Source organism: Mastigoproctus giganteus, chromosome 12, assembly GCF_048544385.1.
Source record: "Mastigoproctus giganteus isolate SK-2022 chromosome 12, ASM4854438v1, whole genome shotgun sequence".
In the NCBI taxonomy this organism is placed as follows: domain Eukaryota; kingdom Metazoa; phylum Arthropoda; class Arachnida; order Uropygi; family Thelyphonidae; genus Mastigoproctus; species Mastigoproctus giganteus.
The window spans coordinates 175,121,672-175,144,926 of record NC_143586.1 but is presented as its reverse complement, the minus strand read 5'-3'; the positions used below and the strand labels follow the sequence as shown (position 1 = coordinate 175,144,926).

Here is a 23,255-nt window from a genome sequence, read left to right as displayed (position 1 = left end):
GACATAGCAAATGCCTTGGGCAAAACCTTTGCTGAAGTTTCAGTGGCCTCAACTTATTCTGCGGATTTTCAGAAAATAAAGACCATGACTGAACAAAGAGCCATCAACTTTCGAACCTCCATTTTCCTTCCGTATAACCAGCCTCTTCCATATCATGAACTTCTACATGCCATTAAAACAACGTACACTGGTGCCGCTGGGCCAGACGGAATATCTTACATTATGCTACAAAACCTTGGTGAACTGGAATTTGGGGAGTACAATGTGTAAAGAAAGGATAGGAAGGGAGGAGGTGTTATGCTGTTAATTAAAAAAAACATAAAATCAATAGAAGTGTATCCAGTTGATAGATGAACAGTGCACTGTTGAGTCAGTTTGGTGTGACATAAGCACTGAGAAAACAAAAATAAGGGTAGGAGTGTGTTATAGGCCTAATGACTCGAATGAGTACAATGAACAATTGTACAGAGAAATAGAGTGGGCTAGTAAATCAGAATGTCTTATAATGGGGGATTTTAACTTCCCAGATATTGACTGGAACTTGTGGATTGGTCACTCACATACTAGTAAGACCTTTGTGGATTTATTGGATGATCCTTTTCTGCAGCAACATGTTCGAGAGGCAACCAGAGAGGGTAATACTCTTGATCTGGTTATCAGCAGTGATCATTCGTGTATTAAGAATTTGCAGATAAAGGAACCATTAGGTGGCAGTGATCACAGTGTACTGTTGTGGGATTTACTTAAAGATATAATTACAATCAGGGGTAAGGGACAGGGTTTTTGCCTCCATAAAGGTTAGTACAGTGGTCTCAGACAGTTTTTAAATTCTGTACAGTGGGATCAACTGACGATGTTACCAACAGTAAATTCTAAGTGGGAAGCATTCAAGGAATTAATCGTGGATGCTACTAAAAGTTTCATACCTATTAAGAAATATTGTTCAAGGTTTAGGTCTAAATGGTTATCAAATGAACTAATGAGACTCGTGACAGAAGAAAAATGCATGGGATGCATATAAATTATCAAGCGACTCAGAAGCCTATGGCAGATATAAGCTAGTCTGTAATCAGGTCACAAAGGAGGTTAGGCAGGCGAAGGCAGATTACGAGAAATCCTTGGCAAAAGATGCTAAGAAAAACAGCAAGGATTTCTTTACTTATATAAATTCTAAAAGGAAGGGGATGAGTCTGATTGGTCCACTTGACATTGATGGTTCGACTGTTGATGATCCAGCTCAAATAGCAAACAAACTGAATGAGTATTTTGCATCTACATTCACACATGAGGAGTTATTAAGGTTTGAAAATGGCAAAAGGTTATCAAATTGTAGCAGGGTGCTTAATGATTTTGTAATAACTGAGAGCAAAGTGGAGGAGAAATTGTTGAAGTTAAACATAAGAAAGGCACCTGAGGTGGATGGGATCTATCCAGTTATATTAAAAGATGCGGCAAAGCAACTAAGCAAACCCTTAGCCATAATTATGAGAGCATCCTTGGACTCAGAGGAGTGCCCCATGGACTGGAGATGTGCAAATGTATCCCCAGTTCACAAAGGGGGATCGAAGGGTGGCATGAGTAATTACAGATCAGTTAGTTTAACTTCTGTTCCGGATAAAATAATGGAGTCACTGGTTAAAGATGCATTGCAGGATCATCTAGACAAGACTGCAGCAATAATTCAGACACAGCATGGGTTTGTTAAGGGAAAGTCTTGTCTGACAAATTTGATAGTATATTATGATGTGGTTACAAAGGAACTGGATGCAAAAAATAATTTTGATATCATATATTTGGATTTCAGGAAAGCTTTTGACACTGTTGCGCATGGAAGACTATTGTACAAATTGGAGCAGAATGGTATTAAGGGTAAGTTGCTACAATGGATAAAAGGATGGTTAAGTGCGAGAAGACAGAGGGTGGTAATCAATGGGTGCTGCTCTTCTTGGACTAATGTTATTAGTGGAGTCCCACAGGGTTCGGTGTTTGGTCCACTGTTCTTTTGTATATTTATCAATGATATTGATGAAGGTATATCAGGCTTAGTGTCGAAGTTTGCAGATGATACAAATATTGGCAGGGTTGTTAATGACAGTAATGGCAGTGTGCTACTGCAACAGGATCTAGATAATTTGGGCAGATGGGCTAAGAATTGGCAACTGAAGTTTAACCTTGACAAATGCAAAGTACTGCATATGGGTAGAAGTAACCCCAGAGAAACGTACCAACTGTGTGGTACTACACTTAGGTGGTAGAAAATGAAAAAGACCTGGGAGTAATTGTGCAGTCAGATATGAAGTTTTCTGAGCAATGTAGACAGGCTGCCACGGCAGGTCATGGGGTTTTGTCAATGATATATAGGAATTTTGCCAGCAGGGATAAGGAGGTGATTGTCCTTCTGTATAAGGCAATGGTCAGGCCACGCCTTGAGTACTGCGTACAGGTCTGGAGTCCTCATTTTAGGAAGGATGTAGATTTGCTTGAGCGTGTACAGAGAAGGGCAACAAGATTGGTTGAGGGGAATGAAATGATTCTCTTACCAAGAGCGGCTTAAGTTCTGCAAATTGCAGTGGCTAGAGACTCAGCACCTGTGCAGTGATCTGATTGAGGTGAATAAGGCCTTGAATGGGTTGAGCACGCTGAATTCTGATAGGATCCTTCCACTTGTTCAGATTACGAACCTAAGAGGGCATAAATTCAAATTAAGAAAAGACATGTAGAATAGATGTGTGGAAATTTGCCTTTAGTCAGCTGGAACAAACTTCCATCTGTCGTTGTGGAAGTTGATAGGTTAAATAAATTTAAGAAGGAACTGGACAGGCATTTGGAGGGAATGGTGTGTTTTTTTTTTTTTTTTTTTTTGGCTGATGCTGGATAAGCTCATACACTTGCTTTCTTGCATCACATGCCACTACTACTTGTCCCAAAGGATATCTGTCTAGACACATGCCCTTCTAACCTTAGGACTGTTTAGGGGTGTTTCATGTAAATAAACTGAGTGTAATAGTTTTAATTATAACTGAGTGTTTGATGTTTTAATAGAACCATATTTTGAAGTTGTGCTATCAATGTAACATGCATTGCAGTTAGGTTGACATTTTATTATGTAAATAATATTATTCGTATTGCTGATATGATATTTTTGTGTGTGTTTGTATGAATTAAATACTGAGCCAAGTTTATTATAAGTTGAGAATGTGAGGGTGATGTCGGTACCTTTGAATATGCAGCGGAACTGATTGCAAAAATTACTATGGTAAGGTAGGATAATACGTAAATTATTATTAGAGGTGTGTTTGGGTGGATTGTTGATGTTATTTTGGATGGCGAAAATGGTTTGTTGAATTAATTGAGTGGGGTACCTTCTAGATATGAATTTTGTTGTAAGATATTGAAGTTCATAGTTGAGATCGTTTTGTGTAGAACTGTATTTTATTATATTATTAAAACATTCTATTAAAACATCAACAAACAATAGTTTTAAGACAGGCCAAACCAACACAGAACTAGCATCACATATTCAATCTCACAATCACACCCCCCTTAGTAGACTCAGCCATTCCCATTATCAAATTAAAATCCAGTTTTAAAATTTTCCAATATGAAGCCCTAGTCATAGAATGGTTCCGGCGCCATTCCAATCTCCAATATTAAATACCAAACTACCTTACAACATTGCACCGGCTTGGAATCTCGTGCATTTGAGATTTCCACATGTAACCAGGAGCATCATGGGAACTTAGCTTTCTTAAATACACGCGTTCACTCTCAACCCATCATTGAAGACGTGGATAGTGAAAGCCACTTGTTATGGCTATTGACCTCCAGTATTAACCATTTATTTTCAATTTTAATATTGACAACCAAGGACGAAGACGTGCACGTCTACTTCCTTGCGCATATTTTAACTTCTGTTTTTTAAAACCCTAACTTACTTACTTACTTCCAATTTAAATTTAAATTATCATCCACCCTATTCAAACATCAATTGCAGATTATAAAAAAAAGGTGAATACCATAATAAATTAAGCTATGCTATCATATTTAGTCAATTATAAATGGTATTTTAAGAAATCTACAATTATCGAATTGACAAAATAAATAATAAAGATGTAGAATGAAATTTGTTTACAAGATATTTTTTTTGTTTGCATGATGCTCTATTGAGTTGCTTGCTTAATAGTTCTGGCATTTTAATCATGTATTCATATAAAAAATTAAGATAATTTTATTTCCAGCTGTGTCATAATTGCGTATAATGCAGGTGGATTTCAGAAAGCTCCACCATTTCTTTGACTAAAAGCACAATTCCTACATACCTGCGGTACTTATTTTGGAGCTGTTTTATGTGCTTTTGTTTTATTGCTCTTATGTTTAGCTTAATTTTACATGTTTTTTTTTTTTTTTTTTTTTTATGTGTTTATGTAGGAACATCTCTTTAATAGAAGTCTGTTAATGCAAGGCCACAACCCTCCAAATGATAGAGGTTGTCGTGCATGTGGTAGGATAGGGCATATGGTTAAAGACTGTCCCAGAAGGCGTAATGAACCATATTTTAAAGAAAAAAAATGGAGAAAGTGGGGTAATAAACAAAGAAATTCTAAAGAAAGAGATTGGCGAACAGGTGAGAATATCAGTAGCAATTTTGTGGAATTGTGAATGTTAATAAATCATTTATAAGGGTCGACCAAATGAAATATAGACTTTTGGAATAAACCTTTGGAATATGCAGGGAATGAATGACTGCAATCACATAACACATAATGACATCTTTTAGGACCATCATAGTATTCTTATAGTAGTATTATTACAGTGAATATGGTAGTACAGGGTAGACTAGAAACTGGGTAGAATCTTCCAAAACAAACAAGCAGTTATAGTGAACGCTCGTTAAGCTGCCTGACCACACCATCATCTGTGGTCACGCAGCTTAATAAGTGTCGTGATCTTGCTCTATAACATTGTGAGATCTCACACAGCCTTCAACATTCAAAATGCACAATACAGATGGAGAGTGCTATGGCACCCAATCCACATATCCATCCTATAGCCAATACAGTTCTAGGCTGAGGATGTCTCACATGATAGTGCTTGTTGCAATGCTGATGGCATTTGCTTTTAACCAAACATGCCTTGCCTTTGAACCTTCCCCCCCCTTTAAAGTAAATACAGATAAATGTAGTAGTAAAATTTATTTATTTATTGCTATAGTTATAATTGATTATTGTTACATTGGGAGACCATCCAGTAAGTAACTAGAATGATTTTCAAGTGCCATCTTTCATGGGGCAGTTTTTATTTTATATATATATATATATATATATATAACTAACTTTATTAACACACTAACCACTAATCTCTTTTTATTGCTGATCACTGCTCCTGCCTCCACATAATGGCCCAAAATGTGGGAGAAGAAAGCGACTCTTCCAGACCTAAAAGGAACAACGAGAGACATCACAAAACAGTCTGCCTATGGATCCTTTTATCCAGGTCTCTCAAAAAAGATGACCTAAACATATCCCATGCAAAGAGACAAAAAAAAATCATACCATCCTTCTCTTTTTAATACTACATTCCTCCAAAGACCAACGAATGAGTAAGCTTTTTCCACCTTTCTGAAATAAAGAAACCACAGAAGTGTTTTGAAAATATTTTAAAGTTGACACTCCAAAAATTAATTGGAAACTAATATCTGCAAAATTTCCAGTGGGGTTCAGTGAGCATAGAGATGTCAAAAGATCTAAAAGATATTTCTTGGCTTAAATGCTTAAGAGTATGAAGGAGTTTGTTTATGCATGGGTAATGCACACACACACATCATTTCTACTACCAAGGTAGTTTTAATGCATCGTTTTAATCATATCTCATATTGTGAATACCTTCACAACAAGTTGCCATAGTATTGCACTACCTCAAATAAGTAACGTTTCACCTATGGAGAACACTATTACTTATTCTCGGCAGATACCACCACCTACGAGGGTGGTTCAATAAAGAATCGCCTGACCCAGCTGCAGAGGTGCTAGCGTGTTGATTCTTGGCACAGGTTTTAGTCCATCTCTACATTGCCACCATTCGGATTTACACATTTTTCCCATCGATGGATGAGGCTACGGATACCATTTTTGTAGAAGTGGTGAGGTTGGTCTTTGAACCATGACTCTGGCGCCTCCGTAGCCAGGTGGGCAGTGCGTAGCACACGCTTCTTGATTAGACCGGGGTTCGAGCCCGTGACCACCAAATATGGAGGATGCAGAAAGGTCAGGGAATGACCGTCTATCCACAGAGCAATATGGCCTTAGTTGCTAATGCTTCTAAAAAAAAAAAAAAACAAATAACAATAACCATGACTCTATTGAAGAAATGAGTGTCTCATCATCAGGGAAGTGCCCCTGCTGATGCTTGGATCCTTGCCTTCTTGATGGTTGGAGAACCATGATGTCGCCATTCCATGGACTGCTTTTTACTTTCAGGGTCGAAATGGTGTATCTAACTTTCATCCTGAGTGATTAGACAAGAGAAAAAAGTCTTCCTCATTTTTTTGGCACAGGGCTAACAACTTTTGTGATTTCTGTTGTCAATCAGCCTTCTGGAAACCAGTCAATAATCAGGGAATCCATCTTGCACTCAATTTCCGTAAATGGAGTTGGTCATGAAGGACTGTTTCAACAGAGCCCACACTAATCTTCACCTCCTGGTACAGTTCATGCACAGATATCCGGCGATCGACTCCACTTTTCTGAATAGAGAAAAGATGGCTGAATGGTGACAACCTGGAATGGGCTCAGATTCTACCGATGTCCAACCACACCTAAACTGTCTACACCAGTGCTTCACAAGCCGACCGGGTTAGCCGAGTGGTAAAGTACCTGCCCGGCAACCCAAAGGTCGCGGGTTCGATTCCCACCTCGGGCTTGGATCAAAGTACTGCAAAAACCTTGGGAGGTGCAATATGGCCACAGAAGCCGATGCGCCAACAACTACCAAATCAAAAAAAAAAAAAAAAAAAGAGTGCTTCACAATGCCATAGGATGGGGCTTCATCCTTATATACAACAGTCATCTCCTCGTGGATTTCTTTAGGAGATTTCCTGTTCAAGAACAGATACCGGATTACAGCTCTGGCTTCAACTTTGTCCATGATGCTACTTTGTCACACGTTCAGCTCTGTAAGAGAAAAACAAATTAAGACACAGGGCTGAAATTTTACACCTTTAGTACAGAGATATGTATGGTGCTGTGCACAAAATATCATGACTGCAATATGTGAAAGTAGGTGAGGGCGATTCTTTATTGAACCACTCTTGTAAGCTTAAAATGCTGCCGTCTGGGTAGGCATATCCACCAAGAATAAGTAACAATAGTCTTCCCCATAGGTGAAGCATTAACTATTCGAGCTAGTGCAATACCAAGGAAACTCGTTGTGAAAGTATTCACAATATGAGATGTGATCAAAAACAATGCATTAAAACACTACCTTGGTAGTAGAAATTATGTGTGTGCATTACCCATACATAAACAAACTCCTTCGTGTCAAAAGATGTTTGAAAATAACCACTTATGGTGGAATTCCCAAAATTCTTTGAACTCTCCTCTAAAGGATGATATCAGAATAGATCTGTTAAATGTATCAGAGGATGAAATTGTTTACAAACTTAAATGATCAAAATACAGGTAGTTCCTGACTTTACGAGTTAATTCTTTCCTGGCGAGCTCTCGTAAAGCGGGAATTTATTTCCCATAGACATAATGTTAAAAACAGGGGTTACATTTTCAACAATGAAATTAGTTAGCTAATTAATTTATGTTTAAACAATGATTGATTTATCTAAAAAATGAAAACATAGCCTGTAAAATCAAGCAAATTATAATTTAAAGAAATTATTTATGACTTACAAATGTTAAAGAATGTTTATTCATCATCATCGACTAAATGCACACTCATTGGGTCAGCACTCATTGTTGGTTTGTTGCACAAGGAGTTGTCTTCTTCAGAAATGCTTCAAGAGGTGTTTGTTTCCAAGATAATCTCTTCTCTTTTCTTTATAAATTTCACGATATCATGCATAAGCATTTTTTAATGGCACACACAGAAATTCCAACTAACTAACACGATATGCGCAAGTGAGATTGCAACTAACATGATTTGCACAGAGTAACAAGTTAACAAAGCTTAAAAAAAAAAAAAAAAAAAAGAATGAAGAGAAGATTCTAAAAATTTATTTGTTTTTTATATGAATGAAGATTGCAGTGAAGGAGAAGTGCATTTCACCATAATAATGTAAAAACCCACACAATTCCAGCTATCTGTATTTTTGCAAATGCAATAACATCGAGTTTACTACCCATTTATATTTGATTGTGCTAACAGAAAAGCCCAATAAACTGGAAAGTGTAAATTGTTTTTATTGTTTTATGGTAGTGACCTCCAGAAATGTATTGTGTTTTAGAAAAATATCACAAAGTCATTCAAAATTGATTCTTATAACGAAACATTTGATAACAATGAAAGTGTAGTCTAGTGTGTTTTAATGATTTGAATTGGTAACTAATACAATTTACATTATAAAAATGACCTTTTAGTGAGATAAACAGTTTAGTTATATAGCGAAAATTTCAACTTCCGAGGTCTTGAAACGAATAACTAAAAAACAGTGTGTTATTGGATTCGCATTACAATATTTTCACAATACGATGGTGTCTATGGAATGGGTTAATATCGTAAAGCGGGGTGCACTGTGTTGTATAACTACACGTGTGGTTTGAAATGTGGTATTTATGAATGTTTAACATTAATTTTTTTGAAATTAATGTTCATATTTTCAATTTTGTTGATACTTGAAAAAAAAAAAAAAAAAAACTCATAAACCCAGGAACTCATAAAGCAAAAATTTGTAAAGCAGGAACTGCCTGTATAACAACGTCAAAAGAATTATCATCAGTAAAGATGGAGAACCTTTAAATGTAAGTCACGCATACATTTAAAACACAAAATTTGCCCACATCTATAAAATCTGGTTACTTAAGATGCTGAATTCTAACATATATCCCCACTCCAAACTGGTTGGGGATATAGGATCACTCACAAATGGTCAAAATTTGGTCACTTGCAAATTTTGATTAAGAAACAGTCTACAAAAATATAGCCACATGTGCCTCTTTTGGATCAAAAGGACACGGGCATACAAATTGTAACACTAAAACACAAAGCTGCCCACTGCTTTCTCTAAGGAATGAATCCAATAGAAATGAGAAAAGAAAATTCATAAATATAAAACAGAGCACAAAGTGTCATATCAAAGAGCAAAGGAATGTTAATTTTGAAATTCATACAGAAGTTTGCAATACATACTAAATCACTTACATGTGCATCAGGTACTTAACAGCTACTTTTAGTAGCAGCTCAGACTGACTGCTCAGTTCTGCCACATGTTTTTGATATTTGGTTATGCAAGATCCCTCCTTTGCTCATCAAAATAATGATATACCTATAAGTATGCAACTCAGGAAGTAAATACAGCAATAACAATACCTCCAAATAAAGAATCCTGTTCAGCAACCAGCAGAATGAACCAAGAGTTCTAAAATAAGTAAAAGATACAAATTTAATGTGGTACCTTGTATATCGATGAAAGAGCAGATAAAATGAATGATCCAATTCTTGAAATTCATACAGAAGATGATATGAATACTGGATGACAACTCTTCCCAAAGAAAGAAACAAAAACAAAAAAAAAAGGACAGGCGAAAACAATGCACACACACACGCTGATTCAACAGAATTGTTATAGACTTCATGCTAAATTAGATGATTTATACAATCTGATAGGTGAAGTATGCATACAAGAAACAAACCTGACCACTATAGTATCTATGGCAATAAAATGTTACAGAAAAAAACCTTGTAATGTCACTGTTTGCATGGTGCCAGTGAAATTATTCTTCTAGAGGTAAACTCCTTTATTGCACACTCCACCTTAAAATCTCGTCCTTTAACTAAACACTGGTTTTCCAATAAATGTTTTTCACATTTATAAGAATGTTGCATATCACAATTGGCTTGCATTGCAATATCCAGGTTCATTTTCTGCCTACATTAAAACTCACAATTATAAAGCAGTTATTAATCAGTCCAAACTTGATTTTGGTCAAGTAAAAAATGTGCTTCCTGTTCAAATGACAGTCGACCATTCTGGTCTCTTGCCAAAGCTATTGGCTGCAAATTTTGCCCATGTATATACTCCCACCTTTCTTAAAAACCTGTTGATTCTGTTGTCTCCTCAGCTAAAGATAAAGCTGACATGCTATCATCCTACTTTTCTTCTAACTCTTGTATTGACAATCTTGATAACCACATCCTACCATTCTTAGTAAGCTCTACTCAAATGCCTCCTGTGTTCCTTTTGATCAGTAAACATTCTGATTTTTTTTTCTGACATCCTTTTTCGGACATCAATGTCAGAACAATTTTAAACAGTTTAATTGTGATGACAAGAAAGCTTCAGGTTGTTGTGATATTTCTCCACTTATTCTCAAAACCTGTGCTCCTGAGCTTGCTCCTGTTATGTTTTACTTTGTTATTCCATGAGTTATTTTCTTTTCTGCTTAGAAATTTGCTCATATATAGCCAGTTCTTAAAAAAAGGTTGACAAATTCTCCTCCCAGTTATTTTCCCATTGCACATACCTATGCTCTATCCAAAGTAATGAAGAAAGAGCCATTAACAACAAACTCCTGTATCTCAACCTTTCATCTGATCAATGATCACCAATAGGATTCTATCAGTGTCAATCCACTGGTGACATTTTGGCTTATATTAACCATCTAATATAAGTGGACAAATTCAGTTGAAAAGTTTTGTAAAACTCAAGCAGATGCTCTAGATATTTCTAAGGGTTTTTATAATGTTTGCATAAAGGTCTTAACAAGCTTCCATCGTGGATTGCAGTTCAGTTTTCCCTCTGACTTCTCTCTCTCTGCAAGTGATGGTAAATAGCTCTGTCTTCTGACTTCTCTACTAATGCTGGTGTTCCCCAAGGTTCTTCTCTTGCTCTTTTCCTCTTGAATATTAATGACCTTCATCCACTTACTGAAAATGCTATCCATAGTTTTGATGATGATGGCACATTGCATTTTATCTTCCAGTTTGAGAAGCCTTGCCCTGCACAAACAACTTCAACTTCTTAAATATCCATCACCAAGTCCTTAAATGCTAATCTCCAGTTAATTCTCTAGTGGGGGAAAATAACTTAGTTAATTTCAATTCTTCCAGAACTCAGTCCTGTCTTATATCTCACAAAAAGGAGTCTTCAGCTGCTATGCTTACTTTCAACAGCACTTAGATTTCTAGACAAGATTACATATCATTATCAGGGATTATCCTAACTTCTAACCTCCCTTGGCATAAGCACATCACAAATATTACTTCCTAGGAATTTAAAAAACTTGGTTTCCTAATTTGCTCTCAGCATTACTTTTCTTCTAAACAGCTACTCACTCCGTACAAATCTGAAATCAGTCCTACCATTTAATACTTTTCCCTCATCTGGTATGATGCCCAAAAACCTGTTCCTGTTTTAGGCATCTTGACTCCGTTCAAAAGGGGACAGTCAGGTTAATTAATGAACTGTCTCTTACAAAGTCTCTCCACTCTCTGTCTTATAGATGTTCTGTTTCTGTTGTATGCCTCTTTTGTAGATACTTCCATGGGCACTGTCCTGAATTGGCTTCTGCAATTTCCGCACACTTTCAAACAGTCTGAACATGTGCTGCAACAGTCAACATCCATTTACTGTCAAACTTCAAACTCACATCTTTTCTTCTTCCTCAATTCTGTAACAACCTTCCTTCACATGTGTTTCTTGAAACGCACTACAGAAATTCGTGTCTGATGTCAACAAGTGTCTTTTTTCTGTCTTCCCAACTTTCAACCTGCTCATGGTACTAAGTGCTATAGGTGGTTATAACTTTCATATTTGGAGTTTCCATTAAAAAAAAAGAAGAAAAAACTTTTTAGCATTAGCATTAGTAGAGGCATTTGATGCAAGAAAGCAAGCTTATGCAGCATCAGCCAAAAAAAAGAATAAATAAATAAAAAATAACCACTTCCACTTCACCCCTCTGTTCGTTCGAAATACCTGTCCAGCTGAGCCTTAAACTTATTTAGGCTATCAACTTCCGCGACAAGGGATGGAAGTTTATTCCACCAACCAACCACCCGCTGGCTAAAGGCAAATTTCCTCACGTCTATCCTGCATCTGTCTTTTCTCAATTTGAATTTATGCCCTCTCAGGTGATTATTCTGAGCAAGAGGAAGAATCCCATCAGCACTGAGCATGCTCAAACCATTCAAGGCTTTATACACCTCTATCAGATCACCTCGCCGGTGCCTAGTCTCCAGACACTGTAATTTGCAAAACTTAAGCCTTTCTTCGTAAGAGCATCCCTTTGTTCCATTCACTAATCTTGTTGCCCTTCTCTGTACTCATTCCAGCATCTCTACATCCTTCTTGAAATGAGGCCTACAGACCTGAATACAGTACTCTAGGTGTGGTCTGACCATTGCCTTATACAAGGGAATAATCACCTCCTTATCCCTGCTAGAAAAATTCCTATATATCATCGACAATACACCATGAGCTACTCTTGCAGCCCGTCTGCACTGCTCAGAAAACTTCATATCTGCCTGCACAACTACCCCCAAGTCCCTTTCATTCTCTACCACTTTCAGTGTAGTACCACAGAGTTGATACGTTGCTCTGGGGTTGCTGTTTCCCATATGTAGTACTTTACATTTGTCAATGTTAAACTTCATTTGCCACCTCGAAGCCCATCTGCTTAACCTTTCCAGATCCTGTTGCAGCAGCATAGTGTCAGTAGTGTCCTTGACAACCCTGCCTACCTTTGTATAGTCTGCAAACTTCGACATTAAGCTTGATATACCATCATCAATATCATTTATAAATACAGAAAACAATAATGGTCCCAATACTGAACCCTGAGGGACTCCACTAATAACATTAGTCCACGATGAGCAGTGTCCATTGATTACCACTCTCTCTCTTCTCCCCCTCAACCACCCCTTTATCCACAGCAGCAATTTGCCTCTAATGCCACACTGCTCCAATTTGTGGCAGTCTTCCATGTGCCACAGTATCAAAAGCCTTTCTAAGATCCAAGTATATAATATCAAAGTTATTCCCTGCATCCAGTTCTTTTGTGACTGCATCATAGTATCCAATCAAGTTGGTCAGGCAAGACTTCCCCTTAACAAAACCATGCTGTGTCTGAGCTATGACTGAAGTCTTGTCTAGATGATCCTGCAGTGCTTCTTTAACCAGTGCCTCCATTAATTTTCCAGGAACAGAAGTTAAACTAACAGGTCTATAATTATTTGTGTCGCCCTTTGATCCTCCTTTGTGAATTGGGGTTACATTTGCACATCTCCTTTCCTGGGTACCTTTCCTGAGTCCAAGGAAGCTCTCATAATTATGGCTAAAGGTTTGCTTACTTCATCTGCTGCCTCCTTTAATATAACTGGATAGATCCCATCCACCCCGGGTGCCTTTCTTGTGTTTATCTTCAACAATTTCTCCTCCACTTTACTCTAAGTTATTACAAGATTCTCTATCTTACTGCTAGAGTTGAATACTGCTAGAGTTGAATACACTGCTAGAGTTGAATACACCTCTGGCTTTCCCCTCGCTAAATAACTCCTCATGTGTGAATGTCGATGCAAAATATTCATTCAGTTTGTTAGCTACCTGAGCAGTTTGTTAGCTGCCTGAACTTACTAATTCTCGCTTGGTAATGCCAGTCCCTGCTCTCTCTTCCCCCATCAGAACAAGAAAACTGTGGAAAACGTCTCTCCCTCAAGGCAAAATGTCACAAACTATGGAATACAACAACTACCCTCCATCATTGGAGACACTCACACTCATAGACACTTTACTTTTTCTAACATAAATGAAACCAACCATGTGCATGTCTGTATGTGCATCACATTTGCATACAGGCATGGAGTAACAGGATTGCCTAAATATTCCTTAACATTCATTCTTCGACAGACAGATGTATATGTATCCTCTCTCTCTGTTTCTTATACAAAAAATATTTAGAAAACACAGCAAGTTCACAAGAAATGGGTAAAAGACTTAAATCTCATAATCTACTAATTGAAACCATGAGTATTAGACAAGACCCTCAAACCTTTTGATATACTTGTGCAAGTCACCACACATGCAACTCTAAATACCGCAAAAGGCATAATTTCAGAATGGAACCTTATGAATGTCACAAAGCATGCACAAGTCCAGGAGTTACAATACCAAGAAGTCACACAAATCAGATCACAGTTATTTCAATTCAGTGATAATTAAACAGTCCATTTTATTTTGCTGGTTTCCAGGGTACATTGGAATACCAAGGAATGGGTATGAAGATAGACATTTAAACCAGTCATACAATGACTATTTGGCTGCTCCATAGTTTTGTTCAACTGTGGAGCGCCAAACTTGTAATAAATTGATACAAATAAAGAAGAAACCACAGCTATGGAAATCCAACTTCCGACAGCATACATGAAAAAGTTGTACTACTGTTAGTATTAGCAATGGCCACGTGGTACAAGGAAGCCTATGGCTTATGCTGCACCAGCCAAAAAAAAGAATAAAATAATAATAAGAACAAAATTTTAAAAAATAAATAATTAATAAAATAAAACGGAAATAGTAATAGTGATATAGTCATATGATGCAAGAAAGTAAGTATATGAGCTTATGTAGCATCAGCCCAAAAAAAAAAAAAAAGAAATTCACACAATCATTCCATCTAAACATTTGTCCAGTTCCTCCTTAAATTTATTTAAGCTATAAACTTCCACAACAACAGATGGAAGTCTGTTCCAGCAATCAACTACCTGCTGGCTAAAGGCAAACTTCCGTACATCTATTCTACAACTGTCTTTCCTCAATTTGAATCTATGCCCCCTCAGGTTCTTAATCTGAGCAAGTGGAAGTATCCCGTCAGCATTGAGCCTGCTCAAACCATTCAAGGCCTTATACACCTTGATCAGATCATGTCGCGGGTACCTAGTCCCCAGCTGCTGCAGTTTGCAGAACCTAAGCCTCTCTTGGTAAGAGGATCCCTTCATTCCCTTCACCAATCTTGTTCCCCTTCTCTGTACACACTCAAGCAAATCTACATCATTCCTAAAATGATGCCTCCAGACCTGTATACAGTACTCAAGGCGTGGCCTGACCTTTGCCTTATACAAAGGGATAATCACCTCCTTTTCCCTGCTAGCAAAATTTCTATATATCATTGACAAAACCCCATGACGTACTCTGCAGCCTGTCTGCATTGCTCAGAAAACTTCATATCTGACTGCACAATCACTCCCAGGTCTTTTTCATTTTCTACCACTCTAAGTGTATAACCACACAGTTAGTACATTCCTCTGGGGTTACTTCTACCCACATACAATACTTTTTACAGAGCTTTTTATGCTCCTAAAAACCAAATAACAACAACCTTCTCTTCTTTACATTTATGTATGTGAAGAATTCCTTATCCTCACTCTTTTTTTTCTGCTCTCTTTACTAGCAATTTCTCTTAATCTGCCTTTGCCAGCCTAACCTTTTCTGTGGCACTATTACAGATCACTTTGTAGGCTGTTATAGGCTTCAGTACTTTTTATTGCTCTGTAACTTTTCCATTATGTCTTTTCTGCTCAAATAACCTGGCAACTTCATTATTCGCCCAACTTGGAATTCTCCTCGTGTAGTATTTTTTAATGGTATATTCAGCACTTCTGTGATTAATGTTTTAAAGGTATACCATAATTCAATTGTATTTGCCCTCTGTGAAATATCTACCCAGTTAATAGAGACCATGTAGCAACTTAAGGCATCGGAATTTCCTTTTCTGAAATTATAAGCCATTCCTTTGCCTTTAAAGACTGCTACCTCTCTCTCTCTCTCTCTCTCTCTCTCTCTCTCTCTCTCTCTCTCTCTCTCTCTCTCTCTCTCTCTCTCTCTCTCTCTCTCTCTCTCTCTCTCTCTCTCATCGTCCACTGTAGAGCTCTGTGATCACTTCATGCTACTGGTTCCTGTAATGTCAGCCCTATTATATTATCGGGTTCATAGGTGATGATGAGGTCTAGAATGTTCTTTTCCCTAGTACTTTCCCTGATATGTTGGTACAAATAAAAATCATCTAGTTGATTTAAAAATGTGCCCCACGTGAAGTTTCCTTCCCATTTTCTCCAATCAATTAGAAGCAAATTAAAATCACCCATAATAAGACATCCACGCTTACTTGCCCATTCCATTTGCATGTAGAGGTTCTCATCATAGTCTTCACACTCACCTGCCCTGTGGATTAGCGAAATTTCTGAATCCGGAAAAGCTTTTGTCATGCTTAGGCTGCTTTTGATTAGCAGCATGACCCCACCACCCCTTCTATATTCCATATCTTTCCTAAATACATTGTACATACCACACTGAAACTCGTCATCCCCTATTTCCAGGTGGCACCACGTTTCCGTAAGCCCTCTTATGTCAGCATTACTTGTCCTAACCAACAGTTCAAATTCCCTCATTTTATTGATGACACTTCTGACATTACTGTATAAATAATTAAGACTTAGTGTTTTTGTATAGTTAACTACCCTGACAAACCCCTTAAAGTTATTTAAGCTCACTTCCCTGGCATTAGCTATCCACTAATTTGAAATGTTTCTGCCATCAGAACATCTTGCTTATATATACCCCCAGGGGCTCTCCCAAGGTCCTATCATCATTCTTCTCTTCTTTCTTGGTGATTCTCTTCTACTTCTCTCTCTCTCTCTCTCTCTCTCTCTCCCTCTCCCTCTCTCTCTCTCAGGGTAATTCAGAATTTTTTTTTTTTTTTGCCTGGTGCAGAATAAGCCTCAGGCTTCCTTGCATCATATGGCTAAGAATAATAATAATAATAATAATAACAAGAACCCTTGAGGTAGGTGCAAACCTTACTTTGACCAATAATATCAGATAAATGCATATCTATGTTACCCTTGTCCCCCACCAAACTAGCAGTTTCCCTGAACTTTTAAGCCATTCTCAATAATACTGGCAAAAACCCTTGCACCACATTTGTTTAAATTTATCCCGTCTCTACAAAACTGGTTTCATCTACCTAAAAGTGCGGGCCAAGCTGATAAAAATTCCCCCCTCCTATTGTGTCTATGCAGTATTGTGGACACATACATATTTTGACCTAACTTGCGGCATTTCTTCAGCGTACCCCTGTATTTGTCTAACAAATCATCAGATCGTGTATGCTTAATATCATTAGTCCCCACATGAATAATAATATTCTCTTTACCCCCCTTAAAATGTGACAGTCTGTTGGTGACAGCATTAAAAATTGTTGCTCCCGCAGACATACCTGTTTTTAGTCAAGCTGTCCTTGTTACAAAAAATATTTCCTGTTTTCCTGACAATGGAGAGAACCAAGTTCTTTTTAACAAGAGTAGTTCGCATTTGGTACCGGTGAGAATAAGAATCGCACTAAGATCCACCACACTGTTTACATTGCATTTTCTACACTTACTGGGAAAAAACCCTCTGGAATGTGCTCATTATCATACTACAGGTAGTACCCACTTTACATATTCCCTGGTTACGAGTTCTTTTTTTTCAAGTATCAACAAAATCAAAAATATGAACATTAATTACAATAAATAAATGCTAAACAAGCATAAATATGGCATTTCAAACCACTTGCGTAGCTATATAATATAGTACTACTGTGTGTGTGTGTGTGTGTGTGTGTGTGTGTGTGCGTGTGTGTGTGCGTGTGTGTGTGCGTGTGTGTGTGCGTGTGTGTGTGTGTGTGTGCGTGTTTGTTTGTTCAGGCAAAGATAAGGAGGGAGGTCCAACTCCTAAAGAATTTTGGAAAGAATTCCATATTTTAGAGCAATCATAATAACAAAATGAGTGTGGAACAAAATTGTAAAGAAAAACATGAAATGTGTTTGGAATAAACTCTGTCATCAGTTTATTGATAACTTTTAAGGATTTCAAGAACCAGTAGAGACCCTAAAATTGAAACAGAAACTGTCATAAATGTTGCTAACCAATTGCAACTAAAGTTTCTACAACTGATGTCACTGATCTGCTTCAAGTACGCAATGGAGAATTCATTTCTAGTGCACTCGAAACTTCTACCAAGTTTCAAGTGCACTAGAAAAGTATGCTCAAAAGATTGAATTTGCTACAGTTATAAAAAATGCTTATGTATTCTATGAAATTTATAAAGAAAATAAAAGACTGTTGGAAACAAACTACTCTTGAAGGATTTCCGAAGTAGACAACAACTCCTTGTGCTTCCAACAAACCAACAACGAGTACCAAGCCAGCAATGAGTGATGAACCATCAACTAGTGTGCAGAAACATTTTTTAACATTTGTATGACATTAATAATTTTTTTATTATTATAATTGCTTTATTTTAAAGTCTATGTTTTCATTTCTTTGGATAAATAAATCATTGTTTAAGCATTTAAATAGAGTTAAACATTAATTAATCAATAGATAAACATTTAACTGTTGTTTTGTTGACCTTTACTTAACGTTTCATCGATGGGAAATAAATTCCCGCTTTACAAGTTTTCGCTTTATGAGCGCGTGCTAGGAACAAATTAACTCATAAATTCAGAAACTACCGGTATTTCAATCTCTTTCTTCCAGTCCCTTGCCAACTTAAGGCATACGATGCAAGAAAGGAGAGGCATACGATGCAGGAAAGCAAGTTAATGCAGCATCAGCCAAAAAAAAAAAAAAAAAAAAAAAAATGCTCAAATTTCACCCCTCCGTTCGTTCCAAATACCTCTCCAGCCCAGCCTTAAATTTATTTATGCTATCAACTTCACAACAAAAGATGGAAGTCTCTTCTACCAATCAACTACCCGATGGCTAAAGGCAAACTTCCACACATCTATCCTACAACTGTCTTTCCACAATTTGAATTTATACCCTCTCAGATGATTATTCTGAGCAAGAGGAACAATCCCATCAGCATTGAGCATGCTCAAACCATTCAAGGCTTTATACACCTCAATCAGATCACCTCGCAGGTGCCTAGTCTCTAGACACTGTAATCTGCAAAACTTAAGCCTTTCTTCGTAAGAGCCACCATTCGTTCCATTCCCTAATCTTGTTGCCCTTCTCTGTACTAGTTCCAACAGCTTTACATCCTTCTTAAAATGAGGCCTCCAGACCTGTATACAGTACTCAAGGTGTGCCTTATACAAGGGGATAATCACCTCCTTATCCCTGCTAGAAAATTTCCTGTGTATCATTGACAAGACAACATGAGCTACTCTTGCAGACCATCTGCACTGCTTAGAAAACTTCATATCTGCCTGCACAAATACCCCCAGGTCCTTTTCATTATCTACTACTGTCAGTGTAGTACCACAGAGTTGATACATTACTCTGGGGTTACTGCTTCCCATATGTAGTAATTTACATTTGTCAATGTTAAACTTCATTTGCCACCTCTCAGCCCATCTGCTCAACTTTTCTAGATCCTATTGCAGCAGCGCACTGTCATTAGTGTCCTTAACAATCCTGCCAACCTTCGTATCGTCTGCAAGCTTAAGCCTGATATACCATCATTAAGCCTGATATACCATCATCAATCTCATTTATAAATACAGAAAACGACAATGGACCTAACGCTGAACCCTGTGGGACTCCACTAATAACATTAGTCCATGAAGACCAGTGTCCATTGATTACCACTCTCTGTCTCCTGCCATTCAACCATCCCTTTATCCATAGCAGCAGTTTGCCTCCAATGCCACTCTGCTCCAATTTGTGCAGCGGTCTTCCATGTGCAACAGTATTAAAAGCCTTTCTGAGATCCAAATATATGATATCAAAGTTATTCCCTGCATCCAGTTCCTTTGTAACCACATCATAGGATCCAATCAGATTGGTCAGACAAGACTTGCCCTTAACAAAACCATGCTGTGTTCAAGCTATAACTGAAGTCTTGTCTATATGATCCTGCAGTGCTTCTTTAACCAGTGCCTCCATTCATTTTCCTGGAACAGAAGTTTAATCCTCCTTTGTGAATTGGAGTCACATTTGCACATCTCCAGTCCATGGGTACCTCTCCTAAGTCCAAGGAAGCTCTCATAATTATGGCTAAGGGTTTGCTTACTTCCTTTGCTGCCTCCTTTAATATAACTGGATAGATCCCCCCCCATGCCTTTTTTATGTTTATCTTCAACAGTTTCTCCTCCACTTTACTCTCAGTTATTACAAAATCATCTAGTTCACTGACAGAGTTTAATTCACCTCTGGCATTCCCCTCCCTGAATAAATCATGTGTGAATGTAGATGAAAAATACTCATTTAGTTTGTTAGCCACCTGAGTAGAATCATTAACAATTGAACCATCAATATCTAGTGGACCAATCTGATTCACCCCTTTCCTTCTAGAGTTTTCATAATAAAGAACTCTTTGCCATTTTTCTTTGCATCCTTTGTCAAAGATTTCTCATAATCTGCTTTTGTGACTTGGTTACAGACCAGCTTAAATCATAGTCTTCCATGTCACCCATTAATTTATATGTATCCCATGCATTTTTCTTCTCTGCCACATGGCTCATTAGTTCATCTGACCTCCATTTAGGCTAAACCTTGAACAATATTTCTTAATTGTAAAGCCTAATAGCTTCCAAGATTAATTCTTTGAATGCCTCCCATTTTGAATTTGCTGTTGCTAACATCATCAGTTGGTCCCACCGTATAGAATTTAAATACTGTCTCAGACCTCTGTAGTCGCCTTTACAAAAGCAAAAACCCTTCCCTGTACCTCCGATGGTAGTTACCTCTTTGAGTAAATCACACTGTGATCACTGCCACCTAGTGGTTCCTTTATCTGCAGATACTTAATGCATGAAGAATCACTACATAATGAGATCAAGAGTATTACTCCCTCTAGTTGTCTCCCGAACATGCTGATGTAGATAACAATCATCCAACAAATCCACAAAAACCTTGCTAGTGTGTGAGTGACCAATCCACAAATTCCAGTCAATATCCGCGAAATTAAAATCCCCCATTATGAGACTCTGGTTTACTGGCCCACTCTATTTCCCTGTACAGTTTTTTATTATACTCATCAGAGTCATTAGGCCTACAACACACTCCTACCCTCAATTTTGATCTCCCAGTGCTTATGTCACACCAAACTGACTCGACACTGCACTCTCCTTGGATTTTATGTGTTTCTTACTAATAGCATAACCTTTCCTCCATTCCTATCCTCTCTATCCTTCATGTACACATTGTACTCCCCAAATTCCAGTTCTGCATTCTTTATATCTGTGTGACACCACGTCCCTGATATCCCAACAATATCTGACTTTGATGTTATTGGGATATCAGAGAACATCGCCCAAAGCATGAGACCACCACCACCTGCTTGTTTCATCCCATGGTGCATCCGGGCGCCATCACTTCCTCTGGTAAACGATGCACATGTACCCGGCCGTCCACATGGTGAAACAGGAAACGTGATTCATCGGACCAGACGCCCTTCTTCCAATTACTTAAGGTCCAGTTTCGATGCTTGCGTGCCCATTGTAGGTGCTGTCACCAGTGAACCGTGGTTAGCATGGGTACTTGGAGTCCTGTGGCTACTCAGCCCCATTTTCAGTAGAGTTCGATGTACTGTGTGTTGTGACACATTGCTCCCATCACCAGCATTCCAATTACCAGCTAGTTTCACCGCAGTCGCCCTTCTGTTGCCCCGTACCAACCGGGAGAGCCTTTGCTCACCTCAAGCATCGATGAGCTGTGGTCGTCCACCACCATGCCGGCAGTTCGTGGGTTCCCCCCCCCTCCTCAGACCACTTTTGGTAGGTACTAACCACGGCTGACCATAAGCACCCTACCAGCCGTGCTGTTTTGGATATGCTCTGACCCGGTCACCTTGCCATTACAATTTGGCCTTTGTTAAATTCACTTAAGTCCGCTGCCTTTCCCATCTGAAAAACAAGAGTAACACTGATTAATGAAGCTCAGTATCAGGTGTTTTTTATACCATGTCCCAATCCACACATGTGCTGTAGTTCACCTGCAGTTGCTTAGATTAACGACTCTGGTCATAATGTTTTGCCTCATCTCTGTACAACTTCTCTAATTCTATTTCTGAAAAGGGAGGAACTTTTTGAACTTCTTGAAATTACTACCATATTGCGCACTTAATTTGAAACGTGTTTCAGCTTTTGTACACATAGGAGCCAGTTTTTCAATTGCTTTTTAGCTTGGACAGAATAATATCTAAACTTAACTTCAATACTGTTCACTAGCATTCATATAATCTACCACAGATCATGATTAAATTGCACAATAGGTGCCTCCGTAGCCAGGTGGGAAGGAGCAGCAGTGCGTAGCACACGCTTCTTGATTAGACCGGGGTTTGAGCCCATCACCACCAAATATGGAGGATGCGGAAAGGTCAGGGAATGACCACCGCATATTCCCGGAGCAATATGGCCTTAGTTCACTAGAAAACCAAATAACAAACAAACAAATTGCACAATGCAGTTGCACAGGTGAAGAACAGTGCTCCAGACCCTATTGAAATTTATTATATCATGATTGTTCATCTAAGTGAGGACCTGCTAACTGCTCTCTTCATCATCATCATCAGAAACTTTCAGTTCCTTATGTTTTGTGCAATGGCCATCCATTTACTACCGACAAACTCATGAATTTCATCTATCCATCTCCATCGTTGTCTTTCAGGTTTTCTTCTATCTCCTCTTGGGTACCATTCTGTTATTTTCTTAGTCCATCTGTCATCATGTCTTCGGGCTATGTGTCCTGCCCAAGACCATTTTAGTTCTTTAGTTTTGATAAGGATGTCCTTTACTTGAGTTTGCTTCCTGATCCATGTGTTTCACTTCTTATCTAACAGACTCATTCCCAATATAATTCATTCCGTTTTTCGCTGTGTAGTTCTCAGTTTCTCTTACATTCTTTTAGTGAGTGCCCAAGTTTCATTTCCATAACTCATGGTGAGGAGTATACATTGGTTCATTATTTTACATTTCGGACAAATTGGGATATTGCTCCTCAGTATGTGACTTTATTTCCTGAACGCTATCCATCCAAAATTTATTCTTCTCTTGACTTTTATCAGCCATTTATCATTATGACAGCTAATGACTTGTCCCAGATAAGTATATGA

General features: G+C 38.0%; 1 protein-coding gene across 1 annotated transcript in view; it reads left to right on the top strand.

Annotated features, from left to right (window-relative positions):
* LOC150077612 (terminal uridylyltransferase 4-like) overlaps positions 1 to 23,255 on the top strand; it is a 753,631-nt gene that overhangs the window by 706,235 nt on the left and 24,141 nt on the right. Inside the window, exon 23 of the mRNA XM_090385959.1 lies at positions 4,429 to 4,624. Coding sequence (XP_090242085.1) covers positions 4,429 to 4,624 — 196 coding nt within the window. The remainder of the gene's footprint in view (positions 1 to 4,428; positions 4,625 to 23,255) is intronic.